We start from the raw sequence: 22,168 nt of genomic DNA, 5'->3' as shown, positions 1-22,168 counted from the left end.
TCTTAACTAATTATATCTGCAAAGCCCCTATTTCCAAATGAGATCACATTCTACGGTTCCTTGTGGCTGTGCTTCTCAGACACAGTGTTTTGGGGAGGTGCTTCTCAGACAAGTACACACACTTACCTGGAACTGCTCTCCTTGGGGTTCCCCCACATATTCACTCCAACTTTCATTTGGCTGGTTAAGCCACTCAGCTCAGTCTACCATGGAGTGTCGAGGACAACACCTCCTGAATTGTTAGAATGCGTGGGCCTATCCATTCTGTGTAAGAATCACAGAAGGCTTCTATTTTAGAACCGGATGCAAGCTTTGAGATAAGATGACCTACCATTTTATAGATGAGTGAATCAGACGGAATGCACACATTCATTGGCTAGTGAGGGGCAAAACGAGCAGAACAAGTGTTCCCTAATTCCTTGCTCAGTGTTCAAATCAGACGTTTTGCATCTATTAACGTAATAACTTCATTATGACTTCTTCTTTCTGAACTAGCTTTAGCTCGACTACCTCCAAGAACAATTCACAATGTTACTGCATTAATACAGCACCTCTGGAAAACCAGATAGAGACAGGACACTTCAGTATTAGGAAAACTTCTGGATGTAAGAAACATCCAGTTTTTCATCATGGCATCCAAAGTTCTGATTGTAACTATGGACACCATGTGTTCAGTTAGGATAAAAACCAATTTTAAATTGTAAATCTTGAACAATATAATGGAGCTTTTTCCCAGTAAAAAGAACAAACAAAAAAATACGCCTGTTTCTTTATTTGTGCACCATGAAACTTGTTATTTATTCACTTCAGTTCTCCATTTACACAAAAGTGCTATAATAAAATATCTGTACACTACTTCTGTTACAAATATAGATAATATTTAAAGTGACTTTATATATTCTAATGTAGGAGTTTCACGCTCTAAAATGGGAATGAACACATGATAATTCCTCACCAGTTGTCTCAATAAACAGCTCCATCTGTTTCCCTTAGTCTTAAACTATTGTATTATAAGATGTTAATATAAGGCAATGAAATGAAGTTATGTTAATCCCCTTAATTTTTCTATCAATTTACTAATGGCACACAACCAAAATAATTACTAACACGTTGCTTTTTTCTCTGTCATTAAGATTAATAGTAACTGAAGACCAATTGCACAGCGTGCATTTTTAGTGTTGCATCAGTTTAAACCAGCATTAAGGATTCTGAGAGACTTCCATGTTCCTCCATGGCTAGCACGGCTGCTTTCTAGAGAAACTATAGTCAGTAGTAGGTGGCATCACCATCTTAGTTACAGAAACATGGAAATATTTTATAACAGGTCAAAAATAAAAATGAACATTGAGATTTGCATAAGCTGTGTTCTTTATCAACTTAGGACACTGTTACATATAATCGCTATTTACTCAATCTTAGGAACCCACTTTAGGAATTAAATACATATGTGTATATTAAAGGTAGGAGATGCAATGTTTTATAATAGTCAAATACTGTAAATACTGAGAGTATTTTTTAGGATTTCTAATAGAGATAACTGTTTTCTAGTTAGAAATTGGGAGAGGAGTTACTGATAAAATGAAGTATTTTTTAAATAAAATTTGAGATTTTCTTCTTTATTTTATATTTTTATTCTCACCCTAATTTACTAAAGCCATTTCTCTTACATTCAGTTTGGAATTATTTTCTTCTTTCTCTATAAACACATGTTCTCTATGAACACATGTTCAGCACATCGTAATTTCTGCACACGTGACGGCTGAATGTCAGACATCTTTACAAAGGACAGGGCTTACCTACACACACAGTCCTTCCCTTTGAGTTTATGTTCACAAAATCCAAGGAGAAAGGAAAAATGATGCTAGGTTGCAAGAAAATCATTTCCACATGAGAAAAACAAACTTAAGTGGTACTTCACCCCCCTCCTAGAGTTCTGAAGAGCTTGAAGTAGATGGCACAGGGAAAGTCATCCACGAGATCAGTTCCGTTCCCTTCACAGTGTGGGACAGAGCAGGGGGTCAAGTTAGCCCCACTCTGCAGTAAATTCAGGAGAGAACCATTAAAGTGACAGTTCCCTTCGTCCGCTTAAGGATGGCCACAGCTTCTTCGTGGGTCACCCCTTCCAGACTCTGCCCATTGACAGCAATGATCTGATCACCCCTTTTGAGACGCCCGTCTTCAGAGGCTGCTCCCTGCAATTAGAAAGTAGGCTTGTTTGCTTCTCAAAAAATGCTGCCTCGCAGCTACACAACAGAAGAAGATCAAAACAAGAATGCAAATCGCTCTACATGTACACACACATGCCCTCGGTGCTCCCGGGGTGCTCCATTGCTCATCTGCAATGATGAGCAGACACAAAGGAGGTCTTGCTCCTATAATGGTTTTACCACCAAGATTCCAAGTGCAGAGAGAATCCAGCAGTCAACAGATTAGTTGGATGGTTTTTTGGCCATTCGGCACAGCAGTTGGTGGGAACTCAAATTAATAAAGAATATTTGGGAATTTGCCTAAGGAGAATGATTTCATAGGATCCAGAGTTGTTTTTTTTTTTTTTTTTTAATCCTGTAAAGAAGTCTACAGAAGACAACAAAGGACTGGACAGGAACAAAAGCAGGTTTACAGGACATGGGCATGAGGCCATGGAACCCGAAGGTATGCAGAAACATGAAGGCCACACACACGTTGACAAGGGCAGGGTAGAACGCGAGTCCTAAAAAGTCTAACTATAATTCTTTTTGCAGCTTGAAGAGGCTGCTCGAGCTGCTTGTTCTTTACTTTCCCAGGGTGTGTGGAGTCTTCATATTTCTTTTTTTTTTTTTTTTTTTTTAAGATTTTATTTATTTATTTGACAGAGAGAAATCACAAGTAGATGGAGAGGCAGGCAGAGAGAGAGGGGGAAGCAGGCTCCCCGCTGAGCAGAGAGCCCGATACGGGACTCAATCCCAGGACCCTGAGATCAGGTCATGATCTCAGAGTCTTCATATTTCTTATGGGCCTTAAAATGATTCAGATTAAACACAGACATTGCTGTGTGAAAAAGAATCCCATCTTAAGGCATGCTTATAGTAGGCAATTATGCAATTAAATATAAGATTAAAAATATGGAAAAGTTAATGAGGAATCCATAATGATGAAATTCTTAAAATATGTTCTAACTAGCATGCCTTAAATAAATTGTTCCAAGGCTGAGGAAACGGACTGCATGACTCTTCTATTCACTGACAAATGCTGTTTGTATTTTTGGACATACCAATGGCTTTTAAAAAAATCTCATAAATTAAGCCTATAACTAGGTTGCTGTAGATACAGCACTTTAAGTTGGTTAAAAATAATAATTCTTTTTCAAAATAATGGAATAAAACCTCCACAGGTAGGCACTTTAAAAGGATGACGCGCTAATCTGAAGCCCCGGGTCAAACTGTTTAATAGGTCGGCAGTAAGGTTTGTTTGCTCCTTTGCACTGTAAAATCATGAGGTTCCAGATTTTCCCCTGCAGGAAATTGTGTCCAATTTTGGAGCTCCTGAAAAAGTGTCTTAAGAACATATTAACAATAATTATATGGGTTTGAATTATTTTAACAGCTTCCCCAATGTTGCAATAAATTTATTCTTATTCTAAACATGCTTAAAATAGCTTACTATATCATTACAACTAAATACAATTTTTTAAAAAACTGAATTCCCTAATTGCAAATAGCAGATTTACTGCAGGTGACAGAGCTCCTGGATACTCTGCAGTTTTTTCAGTTGTGATTTTTCTATTTTATTCAATAAAATTAAATGCAGATAAATGCTCTATTAGTTATTTAACCTATGTACCTATTTTACATACTTTTCTGTGTCTGTTCTATATTGCCAAACCAAAAAAAAAAAAAAAAAAAAACCACAAAGGAAAAGAAATGCCAGCCCTCTATAGCATACATATTTAAAATATCCCATTTTCAAAAGACATTTAGTCAAAAGCAACCTGTTTTCAAAGGATAAAAAAATCAGGCATTACTGTCAAACTAAAGTTCATTAATATTTTTATTGCATATTGTCAAGTGTTCCCATGGAATTTCAATTTGAGCCTATTTTCCTTTAAACATAACTAAACCTCAAATTGAACAAAAATATTTAATGACTTGTTCCTGAAGGGAGTTCCAAAAGAAAATGATCAACTGTTAACCATTTGGCGTTACCTCAGGCCATAAACTAATAAGCCAGCTGCTGACCACTATTAATGAATGTTTGGGGGGACGGGGGTGGTTAAAATGTGCAAGCTTACCTTCGCAAACACTGTTTTAACATAAATGGGTAAGTCTCCATGAGGGCTTCCATATCCTCCTACTATGCTGAAGCCTAAGCCATCTGGTCCTCGATCTAGTGTAATAGATTTACACTGAGGAGGTCTACAGTAAAGGGAAGAAAGAAAAAAGAGGGTTTCAATTTTAAATTCATACCTGTAAGTTACGGATTATCTGACATCCACGTAGAACCAATACAAATCTCAGTGCTACTGACAGTGAGTATATCATGGGTATTTTGGGGGTGCCTGCCCTGTCCATGCATGCTGTGATCAGTATTTTAAATTTACATAATCCAACAAAATCCTATTTAACACCCTACATCTACTACTCATTTACAGTTCCCCTAAATTAACATGCTCACGACACGTTCTCACTGCAGGCGTGCACATTCTTTCCCCAGGTTCCTTAAAGGAAGAAGGTTACAGCACAGAGCTCTAACGGTGGAGTAAGTCAGAAACATCAGGACTCCCAAGCTCAGAGAGAAACAGCCATTATTAGCAATGTAAAGCCTGCATCACATTATTTAAAAATTCTCAAATGTTCCTCTCTTCCCTTCTCTTTATGGTTCAACTCTTTTGTACGCACATGCTGGGGAACTGTGAGTTTTTTAATCAAAAGGATGATTTAGTAAATGGGTTGGTAATGTTGGAATTTCAAAATGGCAGAAGGTTTCAAAAGATTCCTTTCATGTCACACAGGGTAGTGATGTCAAGACGAAAATGGCCACCAAAGAACGTAGAGCCAAAACCGTGGGCAGGATAGTGGCATGCTACCTGTCTCTACATGATGAACTAAATCCATGCCACAATTATTTAACAGTTTAGAAACACTTGGTTTTCCTATCTCAAACTTCGTCTCTTGTTTTTTCACTTTTATGTGAATGGTAGGGACACAGAAACCACAGTATATGCGCTCACCCTAAATCCTCCTGAAATATGCTGCTTGACGTCAGCCCAGTGAAAGAAAGACCAGAACTAGCCGGCTCCTGCTGATGACCTGTGACCACACTCACATCTCCTCCAGCGACTACCTGTGCGTGGGAGAAACAGAGAAAGACACATGTTCCTGTAGCTAGGCAGGGAGACATCAGTAACTCCTTCAAATATAGCATTTGGATTAAAACATGTCCTTTATTGTCTACTTAATCATTTCTGTGAACCTGATATACAACATAAAGAGAAATTTCACAAGGTCCAGAGGCCTCTTCAACTGACAGGAAACATCTTTTAGTAATTCAATTCTGCAAAGTTCTTTGATGTTTTCAAACATGGTCTCAAATGCAGTTATTTTTTTAAGAGCTTTAGAATAAACAGCCACTCATACCACTTAACATTCTAGCCATTAATCATTTGTAGCTAAGACCCTGTATTTTTTTTTTCTTTAGATATAAAGTATCAAACAATAAACTCATCAGGATAAAATGCTTCAAACATACTTTCTCGGAACTCTCAGTGTAATCATTTATATTCGTGGGAAATAGTAAATGAAATAATATCAGGGGATTTAAGAACTTCTACTGCTCTAATGCTTACAGCTCCTATGTCTCTCGCCACCCAGACTGTGAAGAGTGCTTGGGATACAACTCTTTACCTGCATTTCAATGGAGCCAGAGGCATTTTTCAGTAAGTTAACTGCTTGGGTGTGAGTCATCCCCTCCGTGGAAGTGCCGCAGATAGTGACAATCCGGTCCCCAACCTGCAAGGGAGACAAGAAACCAGCCATCTGCTAAAGCAGCCGTGGAGAGTGAGGCGGGACCGGAACAGTGAGCTCCTTCTCTACCCGCACATCACGTACACACTGCTCTCAGCAACTGAACTACAACCGGGGAAGCGGGTAATTTCAAGAATTAGCCCCAACAGAAAGAAGCTGGCCATGACGATGCAGTTGGGTAGTCTCCAGGGGAAGGGGGAAAACCATTCTTCCCTCTCTTCACTTCTCCTGGGGAAGAGACAGTTTCTTATTAAAGAATAAAATATCTGATAACATTTAAAACCCAGAATCTCTTTAGATGTTTTTATTACACACGTTAACTAGGACTCCAAGTCAGCTGGGACTCAAGGCCAAGCCTGGCCAGCGGCTTGTTTTTGCTGACGAAGCCTGGATGGAAGACAGCCCTGCTCCTTCACCGCTTTCCCAGGGCGGAGCTGAGCCGCCACCACAGACGCCCAAGTATTCACCATCAGTCCGGCACAGAGAAGTTTTCCGCTACGTGCAATTACCGATTTGTAAGTGCCAGTCAGTCACAAGCTCAGATATCAAAAGAGACTGAACCATTTCTAGTGTAGGGACTAAACTAAGTGGTTAAGTTGTAAGACCCTCTGTGACCCATGAGGCCACACAGATTTTACTTCATTGAGACCTGAATGGAATAGTCACCTGATTGCAGAACTGGACAGGGAGCATCAACAGGGCTCCACCTCAGCATAATCCCTCAACTCTGAAGCACTTTTGGTATAGTTTCACTACGTAAATCACACTTATATGAAACTTCTGCAAAATGGATGATCAATTGCAACATAAATGATAGTTTTCAATTTAATGATGTTGCAGTGGCATTTAAGCCAGTGACACACGTAAGGAGAAAATTTCATCTCATACTGGTGTTCTGAATCACCTTGTTTTAACTTATTTCACAGAGTTGGAGACAAGTAAAAAGTAGTAAGAAACAAGAGCAGATCTTCCCGTCTCATTTACTTTTCAATCTGCATGCCACAGCAAACTCTCTCTCTCCGTTTTCTTTACCTTTGCTCAAAGCCAACCTGCAGCAGTCAGATTAGGGATTTAAAAGCAGATACAGGCACTGAAAACTGGCTGCAACAAGAGATGACATTCAAAGGGTTTATGAAACCTTTTGCCAGATCTGCAAGGGCTGCCGTGGTTATGGGTAGAACTTACTCTGAGTTTCTGGGTCTGAGCTGCAACTCCATTCGGGTGCATCATTGCAATAAATATAGGAACATCCCCAAGTGGGCTGCCCACTCCTCCAGCAATGCTGATTCCCAGTGAGTCAGTAGGCCCCTGGCATGCAAGAGATGAAAATATTTCAGTCAATGTGATATTTTAAATTGATGTTTGGTTTCTTTGGCCCGATGCTGTACAGTCAGCTCAGGTCATGGAGGTGTGAGGTAATGCAGCTCAGGGAAACTGTATTACTTCATTTGACATGGGTCCTTAGTGTGACTTAGGAAAAGAAGCATCTGTCCAGGAAATAAAAGGAATCAAAACACATTAAATGAAAATCATGCAGTGGGGATGACGAAAAGCAGGTATACTGATGAAGTGAAAGATCCTAACTTTGGAATCAGAGAGATCTGTCTTCAAAGCCAGGAACTCACACTTATAGATGTTGGGACCTGACCAAGTTCGGCCCTCCTAATAAGTTACTAGATGTTCACGGACAAAATGGAGCTCAGAGGAGCCCTCCCAGGGGGCTCGCCGAAGATATCACACGAGACGATGATAGCATGATACGTCTACAAGAACGCTCAGCAGAGAGCAAAGGCTCAATAAGCTGTAGCTGCTTTTGTGTTCTCTCTTGTGCACGGCTGTCCAGGGAATCTGTTTCATGGGAATAAGAAGTATCTATGGGAGGCAGAGAGGCTTGCTTCGCAGTACGAGAAGTGAGAGTTGGGGCGACACCTTGTGTGGGGTTGGGTGGAAGCTGTTCTTGGCAATACAGGATACGCCAACAATGATTTTTCATATAACGGCCTATGACCAGGAAATTCAGTGAACACTACTGTGGTATTCCCACTGTATACAACACATAATTTTTCTGATGCTATGGTAAAATAGTGAGACAGCTAATACGAAAATACACATGGAGATGCCCCCGAGGTCAACAGAGTTTATGTCATTCTCTCTTCCCCAAGTTACCTTTTTTATTTCAACTGTTCTTAATCCCTGTATTTCAGATGCCACTGTAAAGTGAAAAAAATATGGTTATTAAAGTATTTTTATGTTCGATTAAATTTTAGTCAATGCCTGAAGCTAGAATGGAACTGAGATACTGTGTATATATATATATATATATATATATATATATATATATATATATTTTTTTTTATAAAGAGAGAGGGTGCTCAAAGTTGCCAGTACATATGACTAAATCTGTCTCACACAAGGAATCTTTATTTTTCCGGTTGGAAAAATGTGCATACCACCCCATTTCTTCCTTCTTATTTTAATCGTTGATTATATAACTGCATAATCCACTTTGAATGAGTCAAGGGCAGAACAGGCTTTGGATAGAAAGACACATGTGCACAGCTGAGAAAAATAAAGTCATGGACACATTAAAAGGAATTCATGGACTTAAGTGGCTAAATTTCTAGAATATTAGTCACATTGCAAACAGAGATTGCCATATGGTTAGTTCTTCAATTTGAACAACTTTCAACTAATGCTCCAAGCCAAAAAACCCTCTGCATCATGATTTCATGTAATTAAAACACAGGAGGATCACACTAATTTTCTCAATCAAAATTTTTGCAGTCTTCATGGAAAAAGAAGTCTTCACTTAATAGCATCTTCTGAATTATTGGTGTTAGATTAAACAGAAAAAGAAAATAAAAATCAAGCACACCAGTCAGCTTAGTAAGAAAAATTACAGAATCAGGATACTAATGTTTCGTGTATCTTATAGATAAAACAACAAATGGAAAAACGAAACAACAAAGACACAGCTTCATGTTGTTCAGAGTATTTGCCAACACACACCTTTGTATCCATATTAAAGTATGAAAAGATCTGGGGAACGAGATCTCAGAGGTAAATTAATACAGGGGAAAAAAAAAAAACCAGTGTTGGTTACCAAAATTCAAACCAATAAATCATGCTGAAAATATCAAACCAATCTTACGTGCATTCTTCTTCAAGCTACTTTCTAGGGACTCAGAAGTGCTGGATCCGGAAAGCGGGAAAGTGAATGACGACAGGCTGCCTTCACTCATCTACAAATCACAACAATTATTTTAGAAAGTGTTGAAGTAATAATATCCCCTAAATACCACTTATTTCAGAATTAAATTTTTTTTAAAAGATTTTATTTATTTATTTGACAGAGAGAGAGAGCACAAGCAGACAGAGTGGCAGGCACAGGGAGAGAGAGAAGCAGGCTCCCCACCGAGCAAGGAGCCTGATACAGGACTTGATCCCAGGACCCCAGGATCATGACCTGAGTCGAAGGCAGACACTTAACAACTGAGCCACCCAGGTGTCCCAACAGAATTAAATTCTTTTATTGCATCTAGAGAGAAATGTCTGTGAAGTAACAGTTAAGCAACAGTGGCATTTGATAATTTGAAATCTAATTTTTTTTTTTTTTTAGTATTTTATTTATTTATTTGACAGGCAGAGATCACATGTAGGCAGAGAGGCAGGCAGAGAGAGAGAGGAGAAAGCAGGCTCCCTGCTGAGCAGAGAGCCTGATGCGGGGCTCGATCCCAGGACCCTGGGATCATGACCTGAGCCGAAGGCAGAGGCTTTAACCCACTGAGCCACCCAGGCGCCCTGATTTTTTTTCTTTTTATGAAATAATTTGCCTAGTGACCTAAACAAATTAAAGCTAAAAGAATAAATGAGATTGATTCCAACAAACTAAAATTTAAGTGGCTTTTCATAGATTCATAGTTTCATTCAAGCTAAATTTAAACTGATGTTGTACATAGACTGGGGCTTATGAAGAAACTGTGAAATAGGGTCAACTGGAAATGAATGGTACTGTTGAAGGGCTGAGTAAAGGGTCTTTAAGGATAGGCTGACGCAGACACACGTGAGGAGGGGCATGCTGCAACCCTGAACAGACACGGCTGTGAGTTTCATCCACGGTGGCAAGCTTCTACAGTTCACCTGACATGGAATTTTTTCATTTGAATACTGATAAATATTTGTTATAAAATACTTTAAAAATACTTTAAAAAAGTAGGCTTTACAGATATTAATTGGTTAATTTGCACAATTATGGGAAGAGAAACAAAGAACAGTTGAAAGGAAATTCTTGAGAGTGACTTGCAAACTACTCAAGGGCTCCATTGTGTTCACCCGTCCATGCTCACCCATGGCTCTTCCCACATCAGACTGCAGCCCCCTCTGCCCAGCTGCCGGAGACCCAGCCTGTGCGTGGACCCCCTCAGGGCCTTCATGGAGTTGCTCTGGCCCTTGGACTACGTCACCCTGATGAACCCCACAGCTACCCACCTGGCTGCTTTGAGAAGGCCTCCTCTCTGAATGAAATGGACCGGCTTTGATTCTTCCAACTTCCAAGGTCACTGTGCCTAGGGAACACTAGTGGAGTGGTTGTTTTAGGAAACTGTTTAAATAAGATGCTACAAAAACAGCATGGAGGTTCCTCAAAAAGTTGAAAACAGAGCTACCCTATGACCTAGCAATTGCATTACTGGGTATTTACCCTAAAGACTAAGTGTAGTGATCCGAAGGGGCACATGCACTCGAATGTTTATAGCAGCAATGTCCACAATAGCCAAACTACGGAAAGAACCTAGATGTCCATCAACAAATGAATGGATAAAGAAGATGTGGTGTATATATATATAAGGGAATACTATGCAGCCATCAAAAGAAATGAAATCTTGCCATTTGCAACAACATGGATGGAACTGGAGGGTATTATGCTGAGTGAAATAAGTCAGAGAGAGATAATTATCATATGATCTCCCTGATATGAGGAATTTGAGAAGCAGGGCGGGGGGTTGGTGGGGGAAAGAGAGGGAAAATAATGAAACAAGCTGGGATCAGGAGGGAGACAAACCATAAGAGACTCTTAATCTCACAAAACAAACTGAGGGCTGCTGGGGGGTAGAGGTTTAGGCATAGGGTGGCTGGGTTATGGATACAGGGGAGGGTATGTGCTATGGTGAGTGCTGTGAAGTGAGTAAGCTTGATGATTCACAGACCTGTACCCCTGGGGCAAATAATACATGTTATTTGTTATATGTTCTATGTTAATAAAAAACAATAAATAAATAAATAAATAATAAATTTTAAAAAAATAAATCCTTTTGGGATTTCCATAGACAAGGATACCTCCAATCCTTTGTGGAAAGAGCCCTTCTAAAACATAAAAAAGAATAACATTAAGCAGCAGCAGCAGCAATACCCAGTGTCTGTCTCACAACCTCAAGGTTTACATGGAGACTGTGCTGAGGAGGAGAGAGACTGAGAATCGAGCTACTATCTCATGAAGCATACTGGTTTAGATATGCCAAATACACCAACTCAAGGCTTACAAAATGAAACAGAAACAGTAAGACAACCGTGACCACGACAACTTGTTTTGTCCTTAACAGATAACTGGGCAAACTCTCTATCACCACACCTATAACCAGCAGACCGATTACACCATCCTGAAATAAGCCACATAGCTATAAACACAAAATAAGAATTGAAGACAACTTCCCTGTGACCTCTGACACAGAAATCACAGAAAGTACTGTATCGTCTAAGGTGAAAGCACAGTGAGGTATTTTGAGATCCTGGATTTTTGGAGTTAGACATACAGGTTTAAATCTTACTCTCTGATTTACCAGCTCTGGGACCTTAGTGGATGTCTACCTTGAAAAGTCTTTTATTTAATAATAAAAAAATACACAGTATAATAAAGAGCTATCACAGATTTATTATTTAGAAATTTATCACTAAAATATGGTTATCTTACCTAGAAATGTACCTCATCTGAGAAAACATTTTAAATAAAGAGCACTCAGTGCTTATTCGACCGTGGTCGCCCAGTGAGTACCTTCCTTCTCCCATCCTGCTGCATGGAGTCCTTGCCAGCCTTCGAGCTTTACCTTTAGCAAAGCAGCCACAGCCTCCTGGGTGGCGTTACGGACGTCCTCTCCATTCACCGTCAGTATCTGGTCTCCCTGCACCAGTCTTCCATCTGCATCGGCAATCCCGCCTTTGACGATGTCTGACACAAATACTCCAGTATCATTTCTGTAAACATAATTTGGAATTTCACCTCTTTTCTGACAAGGTTTCTGCTTGTCAGTGTGTCTTCTTCCTCAACCCTTTTCCTCTGCTGCCGCAGCTCCCTCACAGTATGTCTCTGTCTCTCATCAATGGAATTCTTTGTTGCAAGAACATATTTAATTCTCATTGACCAAATCATGAGTTTTTTGAGGTCAGGAACCATGTCTTATTTAACATGTTCCCTAGAACTTAATGTATTCCCTGTCACACAGTAGGTGCTCAAGAAATACCAAATAAGGTGCCCAGGTGGCTCAATCGGTTAAGAATCTGCCTTCAGCCCAGGTCATGATCCCAGGGTTTCGGGATCGAATCCTGCATTCCTGGACTCCAGTCCTACACTGGGCTCCCAACTCAGCAGGGGGTCTGCTTCTCCCTCTGCCCCTCATCCCACTCATGTTCTTGTGCTTTCTCGCTCTCTTGAATAAAAAAAATCTTTTAAAAGAAAGAAATACCAAATAGTTTTTATCTAATAGCCTCAAGATCCCCCAAAATACTAACTTAAAAAGTTCAAAATGAGGTCTTTAGATTAGCTCTCTTCCTGAGTGGGCTGACTACAGCTACTCACAGAACACCAGCAGCTGATAAAGACTGACTACTACTATAAAAGGGCTGAAATTCAATCATTTCCAAAGATCATGAGGTTCGCCCTCTTCATTCGTACCTCTTCCCAACAATACTTAATCCCAGGCCTTTCCCTGGCTTCTTCTGTAGCTCGACAGTGAGGGTGTCATACACATCTTCCTCTTTGTATGGAGCCTCCTCTCTGTAGAGCGTAAGCCGCACTCTTTGTGGGGTCTGTCTCAGGACATTAATTGCTTCATCATGTGTGGCCTTTCTCAAGTCAATCCCATTCACCTGTACAGAAATGTGACACTGTGAGGACCCAGGTCTGTCAAATAAGGAAAGAGCAAAAAGGAAGTGAAAGAAACAAAGGAAACAGAGACCACCCTCCCCAGAGTAGCTTTTCCTTTGTTAATTATAAAGGTACCTCTAGAATCTGATCTCCAGCCCAGAGTCTTCCATCTTTACAAGCTGCTCCTTCTTCATAAACTTCATGGATAATAATGGCGCCCTAAGGGCCCAGACAAAACATATTCATGCTTTAGCCCATTCTTCCTAAGACTGCTAAACAGAAAGGAAGTCAAAATACACCGTACTTTTAAATATAATGTGAAGGGTTACATACTCACTGGATCCATAGGGAGTCATATCAAAAGTCAAAAGAAAAGTATAATGGAATTTTTGCTACAATACTCAAAGAAGTTTACATATCTTTCTAATGACAGGGACGTATAAAGATAAAAATTATGAAACATACAAATCATACATATGTACATATAATAGGTATACATCACCTTTCCTATCACAAATGAAATTGACCGATATACTTCACTTTTCTTAGCCACAAATGCAATAATTATATTTTGAAAGATTTTTGACATTTAGAAAATTTTGTCTATAATTATCCAGTTTTTCAGACTCCTTTCAATATGGGCCCAACCCAACCATATCCAGTCAGTAAAAAGGCAATTAAAATATGGCAAAGAGCAGTAAGCTAACAGAAATATTTTGAACCTAAAAGTTCACAATCACAAGTGTAACTATCTTACTGAGTCAGCACTCACTTACTTAAAACAAAAGTCCGAGTACCCAGTTTTCGGTGTTTGCTCTATGACTTAAAATAATAATGAATGACGCATTTTTCTAAGCCTTTATGTTTCATTTAATAAAACAGATAGGACACTCCCTGATAGTGATCTTTCAGGGCTCACTGGAGGGGCTTCTGTGTATCTGAAGCACCTCGGGGAACGTCCTCACCAGCAGAGTGTCTGACCCTCCAACGATGCTCAGGCCCAGCCCTGTTCGCCCTTTGGAAATCTCAATGGTTGTTTCGCAGCCTGGGATAATGGGGCAAGTTGCAGGATCAGAAGCAAAGATCGCTGGTGTTGATGACCTGCTTGTACCTAAAAATAAATTTTAAAATGAAAAGAAATACAAATACAAATTGATCAGATGGTATCAACAACAAATGCCCCCCCCCTCGTTGCCTGTGGGGGACAGAGTAGAAAAAGGGTCCAAGGTTACAAACAAGAAAGATTTCAGATTTGCCTTAATCTTTTAGTTATATTTTAAACATATCAAACAAAATGATTAAATCATCATTAATTTAGGGTGGTGGATACAAAGTTATGTTTTGCACTATGGTGCATTTTCTAAAATGCTAAGGATGATACGTGTAAAGGAACAAGAGCAGAGAGCTGAGCTGAGACTGGTTTCATGCTGATATGCCACACTTCACTAGAGCCAAATAACCTCTTATGAAATTATTATTTGTACAACTCAGAACGGAGGTATGTAGTGTTCATCTAAAAACACATTCTGGGAAGACCACAAAAACACAAAGCACATCATCGTATCAGTAATTCTGCTTGTGGTGCCTGCATTTCAAGGCTTTTTATGTTTTGATTTTGGTTTTCCTTTTCTTCCTATGCTAGAACATCTCTTCTTATGTAATCAAATCTGTGCACATAAGCAGCTGGATTTAATATCTGAGTTTATAAAACAAGTGAGACTCACAAGCAGTTTCTTTCTTTGCATGTCTCACTTGATGTTTTAGAAACTCAGATATTAAAATCTGGTGCATATATGCTCAGGATTGAAGAGATAAGAATAGGTTATGAGAAAACAAGGAGATTATAATTTCAAACCTTGTTTTATGACAGTCTTCATATCATATGTTTTATGATATACCAAAGAGCATACAGCACACATCATGTTTTGAAAAAGCTGAGACACTTGGTAGAGTAGCTTTAGGCAAAAGGCTCTCTTTTTAGGAAATCAGAGACAGACTAATTCTTGCTCCTGAAATGGTAAGAGCAGGTGTAAAGATATTTCCTCATGTTACATTCTCATGTAGCATTTCACATTTTTATAGACAATGCTATTTTGGGATCAACATAAAATTGAAAAAGGAGACAATTTCTATAAAACCTTTTAACATTTCAGTGAGCTACCCAGTCTTTCTAAATAAAGGATTACTTTGACCAGATATGTATTACTTTAAGAATTTTTTGTCTAACTATGTTATATATGTTTTAAACTGCTGTATCCTTAAAAACCTGTCAAAAGAACTTAATGTTTCAGTCTGGAGGCCAAAAGAGATTTTTTTTCTTCCATCTCAGAAAAAGCCTATGTGTTTAAGTACTTTTTTCAATGCTGCAAAGCTTGAAATTTACTGTCTTATTAAACACTGGTGTAATTTTTGTCAAAAAGTAACTTAAATGAATAATTTGCCTCAATTTGCTACACGGGCATTTTCATGATGCTCACAAGTCTCATTCCATGGTCCACATACAACCATTTTCATCTAAAGGATCTACGACTCCGAAATGGCAGAACTCAGATCAATTGTGCTAACTTTAGCAATGACTATTGTTTTTAAGAGTTTTTTGTAATGCAAGGCACTGTATCCATTTTACCAATTAGAATACTGAGGCTTTAGAGAAGTTACATAACTTGCTCAATATAAAAAAAGGAATATTCAAAATGAGGATGCTACTTCATTGGTCAAATGCGTAGAACCACAGGTACCTTCAGCAAAAGGTCCTTGGAGAGCAAAGAGCAGCTTTAGAGACTCAGAGTGGGAGGAAGGGTTCCCTAAGGCCCTGTGGCAGGTTAATGTGCAGCACACAGATCCCTGCCTAACAGTCCAGTGATCTTTCCTCAGGAGCCCCTCTCCTTATAGCATCTTTTCACCAAAGCATTCCCTGGCAATGGCCTTTTAAACATTCAAGCAGGTGGCTCCCAACCAGGAAGCTGCCCCTGGGGAGTTTCAGTGCACCACACAAGCAGGAACCACAAGAGACTGGCCCCTTACTTGGGATGGACTCTGGTTCCGGGGAGCCAGAAGATGGTGCCATTGGAGACAAGGAGCTGCTTTTCTGTTCTCCACTGGCCGTACCAGCCGCCGAAGCCACAGTCTGGGGGTCACGATTCTCAGCACAAATGCTAAGTTTCACTGTTGTCTTTGCTGTTTTCAAAAGACTAATAAACTGGCAGGGTGTTGGTGTGGCAGAGAAACAAAATTCAAAAGCAGATTAGTAGACGTAAATCAGTAAGTCACTGTTACAACTGGAATCCCTTTCCTTGTCAGCACTTGAGAAGTCAAGAAAGAATACATGTCATTTCTTTCTTGTTTCTCAGTTGCTGATATTAAGGCCAAAGTTTATTTCTATTTTAAGTCTAGTTTTGACCATATTCTTCTTTATACAAGTATAGGGTTTTCAATGTTTTGACATTTCTAATTAATCTCATCCTTACAAACTTAGAAGAGATATATATATATATATATATATATATATATATATATATATATAATTTTTCCCAATTCCTGATTCTACTGAGAATCTGAAACAACTTACACAACTCTTTAAATAAAATGGAAACTCTTAGCAGGGTAAGGAAAACTGCAACAGAAGAGTCAAGCAAAATGGAAAGTTAGAACATGGACATATGGGCTAAAGGGTTCAACCTATACAATTATTAAAGTTGAATTTGAAAAATGGTTTAAGCTTCTTGCTGGCCAGTGTAGAAATAAAACATTTGCACACTAAATCTCAAAAGAAACACAACTTTTTTTCTTGTACCTAATCTATGAAATGCCTCAAGTGAGACGACTAGTAAGTTGTTTTTTTTTTTAAATATTTTATTTATTTATTTGACTGAGAGAATGATCATAAGTAGGTAGAGAGGCAGGCAGAGAGAGAAGGGGAAGCAGGCTTCCCGCCGAGCAGAGAGCCTGATGCGGGGCTCGATCCCAGGACTAAAGCAGAGGCTCAACCCACTGAGCCACCCAGGCGCCCCAAGATGACTAGTAAGTTTTACCACTTTTGAGGACAATAAAACTCGTAACGGTTTAATCCCAATGAAAGTAATGCATTTAATGACTGAGTCTGTTTATAAAACAACAGACAAAGTGGATATTTATTGGAGCAAATATTCATAAAAATTTCTTCGGTCTTAATATGAAGTTGACCTTCGTTTAGAAGTTTCAAGTTTCTGGGGCAAATAATACATTACATAATAATAAAAACAATGAAAAAAAAGAAGTTTTAAGTTTTTCTAAGGGAAAATGGAAATGAAATTTATCAAAAATGCCCACTGAACACCGGATTTTCTAGGCAATAGAAAATACGTTAATATCATTTGACTAGAAAAAATAGAAAATAGAAAATAGAAATTGAAGAACTTCCAAAGAATCCCTTCTTTTCCTTAATGATATCTGTCTAATACAAAGTCTAGTAGAGCTACATGGTTCCAATTACCTAAAACTCCCCCACCCCCCCCACCCCCACACACTGGAAGGGCTAACAGTGTTATTTCCTTCCTTTGGGAAACGTACCTTTTCAACAGGATAGCCAACAACGACTTCATCGTCTACAGCCAAAATCTTATCTCCAATTTTGAGCCGTCCATCCTAAATGGAAACATGTTAAGATTTAGGGTGATTTTATAGAACTAATCCCCTTCTCCACCACTTTATGACAGTGAGAAGGCCTCACCTTGGCTGCCACCCCATGCTCGGTTAGACTCTTTATGATGACTCCGCTAAGTGTGTCTTCCTCACTGATGGCAATGCCCAAGCCTCCTTGGTCCTAGAGAAATAGTAACAATTTAGAAAACTTGAAGCAGATAAAATTTATCCAAAGGAAAGATACATGGCCGTAACTTCTGAACATTATCTTCTACCCCAGAGCTAGAAAACAGATTAAAACCAATCTAAAGTTCATTAACAGAAATCTCTTAAGCAAACTTTCAAACTTTTTAATGGAAATAAATTTTCTTCTATCAAATATTAAAATGTATTCATTCCTCCCATATGTTTACGATTTCTAGTGCATTTACCCTATATATGCAATTACACATCTCTAGTAACTTATAGCAAAATATCCAGAGAATAAAATGCATTCAATAACTGAATGAATATACAACATTTCTAATGTAGTTTTGTGAACTGGCTGATGCAGTAAGTCATTTAAAAAAAAAAAAAAATCAACCAGCTTCCTCTTTCTGGCCTACAGCGAAGTAACAACCCAGTCAGGCCCCTTCATCCTATCCCTTCTGAGCAGACAGGAGACAATTACTTCTGCAGGCTTTGTCCTTCTGGGGCTGAATACCCAACACTGTTTCCCCAGACACTTGTGTTTTGATTTGGTGCAGAGTGAAAACACTGAACTCTGAGCCCAGGGACGTGCACTGAAAAACTGCCAAGCCTAGAAAGCTATATGTATTTTGTCTATATTTTCCACATTTTCTTTTATCAATACCAAATGTTCAATAGTAAGACTTTTGTGTTTCTTTAATGTTTACATTAATAAAATTAAAATGGGGTTTTTGAGTATTTTCATTCTGGTTAGAGCTAGCAACCATTTTCACTATAGTTTCTACCCAGGAAAATGTAAAGCAAAAGAGAGAAAAAGGAGATTTTGCCATGGTTATGAAATGTATACATGAGAGCCGTGCTTGCCACCAGGCATTTAGGATCATGACTGTGACATCAAGGTAAGGCCACACTATCATTTTAAAGATTATCAACATTAGGGCTTTTCTGAGGCAAAGCATTCATGTTTGATGAGTTTCGACTGTCACTGTGCATCTCTCTACACCACACTCTCTTTCCACAGAATCAGTCACATTTAAGACACAGAAAACTGCATTTTTAGGGTGAGCAGAGCTCTGTTCTCATTTACTTCCTGTCTAGCTATAGGAAGTTGGATATGCCACATAACGTTGTCTAATCCTCAATTTTCTTATATAAAAATTTAGTAATAACACAGCTGACCCTTGAACAATACGGGAGTTGGGTGCTGATCCCTCTGTACATGAAAATCCATGCATAATTTCTGACTCCTCAAAAAATGAACTATTGAGAGCCTTGTTGACTGAAAGTGTTATCAATAAAAATGGCTGAATAACACATTTTGTATGTTATGTGGAGTATATACCGTATTCTTCCAATGAAGCTAGAGAAAAGAAAATGTTATTAAGAAAATCATAAGGAAGAGAAAATATATTTGCGGTCCTACACTGCATTTATCAGAAATCTCCACTTAGAAGTGGACCCACACAGTTCAAACCATGTTGTTCTTGCCCGACCATGAGATTGCTGTGTGGATCAGGTGTAGTAAGAAAGGGACTGGAAACCTGATGTGCTATATATAGTGTTGTTATTACACATACCTTCCTTCTACTAATTACCCTACAGGAAATAATCAAATATATTTCAGATACATTTTCTAAACTTGCCAGGATTTTGAGACCAAGTCCTGATCTAGCTGGTGAAAGAATCAGGCTTAATGAAGGAAGGTGAATGTGCTACCAAAAAGACAAATACATCTAATTTAGCTTAACAGTCTCTTTGGGATTTTCTATACCAATGGTCTTTTCTAGTATCACAAAGAAATACTTGTTTGAATACATTTACAATGACTGTATGTATTCAACTCTGAGATCTGATTCTATCATTGCCTATTCTCTTATCTGCAGTCAGAAAAGTACCTTAGTGGTCTAGAGGGCATTTCCTGATTGTTTACTTAACAATGTTATCATATTCCTCCCTACAGGCTCATAGATTTTTGTCAGAATATCCCACCCCCTCCCCCTGCTGCCTCAAACAACATACAAGAGAATGCTCTCTCTCTTGCTCGATCTCTCTCTGCCCATGTTTTGGGTGGTGATTTTATTTTATTTTATTTTATTTTATTTAAGATTTTATTTATTCATTTGACAGAGAGAAATCATGAGAAGACGGAGAGGCAGGCAGAGAGAGAGAGGGAAGCAGGCTCCCTGCTGAACAGAGAGCCCTATGCGGGACTCAATCCCAGGATCCCGAGATCATGACCTGAGCGGAAGGCAGCGGCTTAACCCACTGAGCCACCCAGGCGCCCCTGGGTGGTGATTTTATTTTATTTTTTAAAGATTTTATTTATTTATTTGACAGAGAGAGATCACAAGTAGGCAGAGAGGCAGGCAGAGAGAGAGAGAGAGGAGGAAGCAGGCTCCCTGCTGAGCAGAGAGCCCGATATGGGACTCGATCCCAGGATCCTGAGATCATGACCTGAGCCGAAGGCAGCGGCTTAACCCACTAAGCCACCCAGGCACCCTGGGTGGTGATTTTAAAATACGCTCACAAACTCCTTCAAAAAGGGGATCCTGAACGTGTGATGGACTTGGGTTACTTGACTATAAAATACAGAATAAAGCAGAAGGAATGGTGCATATTTCCATACCTATGTCAAAGGCATCAGAGCTCTGTCGTTGCTCTCTCTTGGATCCCGTGCTCTGAGGGAAGCCAGGCCCATGTTAGGAGGACATGAAAGCAGCACCACAGAGAGCCAATGCGGCTTCCTCCCAGTGCTCATTTAAGTCAGCCATCCCAGATGTGGCTCTTCCGGCCTGGGCCAAGCATTCCTATGACCCCAGTCCTAGCTGGCACTTTGCTGTCAAACTGTACAGAGCCTGACCAGACCACCCAGCTGAATGGCTCCCAGATCCCTGACCCACAGAAACAGAGATAATAAATGTCTATTGTTTTAAGATTCTAAGTTTTGTGGTAATTTGTGGATGTAATAGTGGATAAATAACTCCAAGGACTGAGTCTGAATGACTTGGTTCAACAGTATAGTTCTATTCCCATGGCCACAGTCCCAAGCTCAGGAGCTGGTGTGGGAACAGAGCTGACTCAACTAGCATGGGTTTCAGGACTTTTGCTCAGAATGACGGCATAGCCACTTTCCCCCCAAGCCCCTGACCACAGGTGAGAGAAGCAGCACATGGCTGGAAGACATTCTAAGACAGAGGAAGACCAGCCCTGGGATATAGCTGACCACTGGCTCTTGATGACACTACAGAGCCACAGATCAACTATCCTGGAAGATCGCTGCCCAGGAACCTGAGCCCACAAATCCCCTCTTTCACTAAGCCTATAGGAGAAAGGTTTTTTGTTATTAGCAACAGGCAGTGTCATAAGAGTTATGCATCTGTATATATAATATGCCCCAGTCCCACTGAAAATACTACAAAAATAAACATATCCATAAACACATCTAAAGACAATCAACTGGCATCAGAAGAGTAGGATGAACTACAAATAAGGGTAACGGGGTGTGAGTGTGGTTTCCCAGCTGAATGCTTAGCTCTTCACCTCACTGCTGCCACAGGACATACAGCCCATAACAGGGAAAGGTCTGAGAGACACTGTTCTGAGCCAATTATTAAAACACCACCATAGAAAGAAGGTGAAACAAATTAAGGAAACTTTGTTATGGAGTAACAGTTATATCATTCAATAGCCAGAAGAGAGTGAACAAGAATTAAAAGTAGAACGAAGCCAAACCACCATTATTATCAGGAGATTTATTTTGAAATTTGGAAGACTCCCCAAAAATTCAGAAAAAAACTTCTTAATGCTATTTGAAGACATTCACCCTATAAAACTCATATGGACTTGAAATGGATCTCTAAAAATCGTGCAAGGTTGCTTCGAGGTACAGGTACTTTCCTAGGACAAAACTGCTTAAAAACCAATCTTGAATCAAAAATCCTTTATCTGTAAAGTGAATAAGCATTTCAGTCAGTCACTAAGGGTTCAGATTATAAACACTATAAATGTGCTGCTTATATTTCTATTTTCCCACTTAAAAAAGATTAAAAAGAAAAGAAAATAATCAGGGTGTCTGGTGGCTCAGTGAGTTAAGCGTCTGACTCTTGATTTCAGCTGAAGTGTTGATCTCAGAGTCATGAGATCAGGTCCGGGGTGGGCTCCAAACTGGGCGTGGGGCCTGCTTAAGATTCTCTCTCTGCCTTTCCCTCTGGTCCACTCTACCCCA

At 39.4% G+C, this 22,168-nt stretch overlaps 1 protein-coding gene across 8 annotated transcripts in view; it reads right to left on the bottom strand.

Annotated features, from left to right (window-relative positions):
- Nucleotides 1-757: 757 nt before the first annotated feature.
- The window catches only part of MPDZ (multiple PDZ domain crumbs cell polarity complex component), a 154,323-nt gene continuing 132,912 nt past the window's right edge, over nt 758-22,168 (bottom strand). For 7 of the 8 annotated variants that reach the window (XM_059411623.1, XM_059411628.1, XM_059411630.1 and 4 more), the window contains 15 exons: nt 17,843-17,935; nt 17,683-17,757; nt 16,159-16,333; nt 14,100-14,245; nt 13,270-13,353; nt 12,943-13,136; nt 12,098-12,245; nt 10,488-10,574; nt 9,151-9,241; nt 8,166-8,209; nt 7,185-7,307; nt 5,880-5,984; nt 5,207-5,319; nt 4,268-4,391; nt 758-2,192 (listed from right to left, as the gene is read on the bottom strand). In XM_059411623.1, the coding sequence (XP_059267606.1) occupies nt 2,046-2,192; nt 4,268-4,391; nt 5,207-5,319; nt 5,880-5,984; nt 7,185-7,307; nt 8,166-8,209; nt 9,151-9,241; nt 10,488-10,574; nt 12,098-12,245; nt 12,943-13,136; nt 13,270-13,353; nt 14,100-14,245; nt 16,159-16,333; nt 17,683-17,757; nt 17,843-17,935 (1,749 nt within the window). In that variant the 3' untranslated portion in view covers nt 758-2,045. Of the gene's footprint in view, nt 2,193-4,267; nt 4,392-5,206; nt 5,320-5,879; nt 5,985-7,184; nt 7,310-8,165; nt 8,210-9,150; nt 9,242-10,487; nt 10,575-12,097; nt 12,246-12,942; nt 13,137-13,269; nt 13,354-14,099; nt 14,246-16,158; nt 16,334-17,682; nt 17,758-17,842; nt 17,936-22,168 lie in introns of those variants that run through there. The other variant, XM_059411631.1, reaches the window with a different exon arrangement.

This window comes from Mustela nigripes, chromosome 9, assembly GCF_022355385.1.
Source record: "Mustela nigripes isolate SB6536 chromosome 9, MUSNIG.SB6536, whole genome shotgun sequence".
NCBI lineage: Eukaryota > Metazoa > Chordata > Mammalia > Carnivora > Mustelidae > Mustela > Mustela nigripes.
Note: the sequence above shows the minus strand (reverse complement) of the source record. Positions and strands in the feature narration are given on the sequence as shown.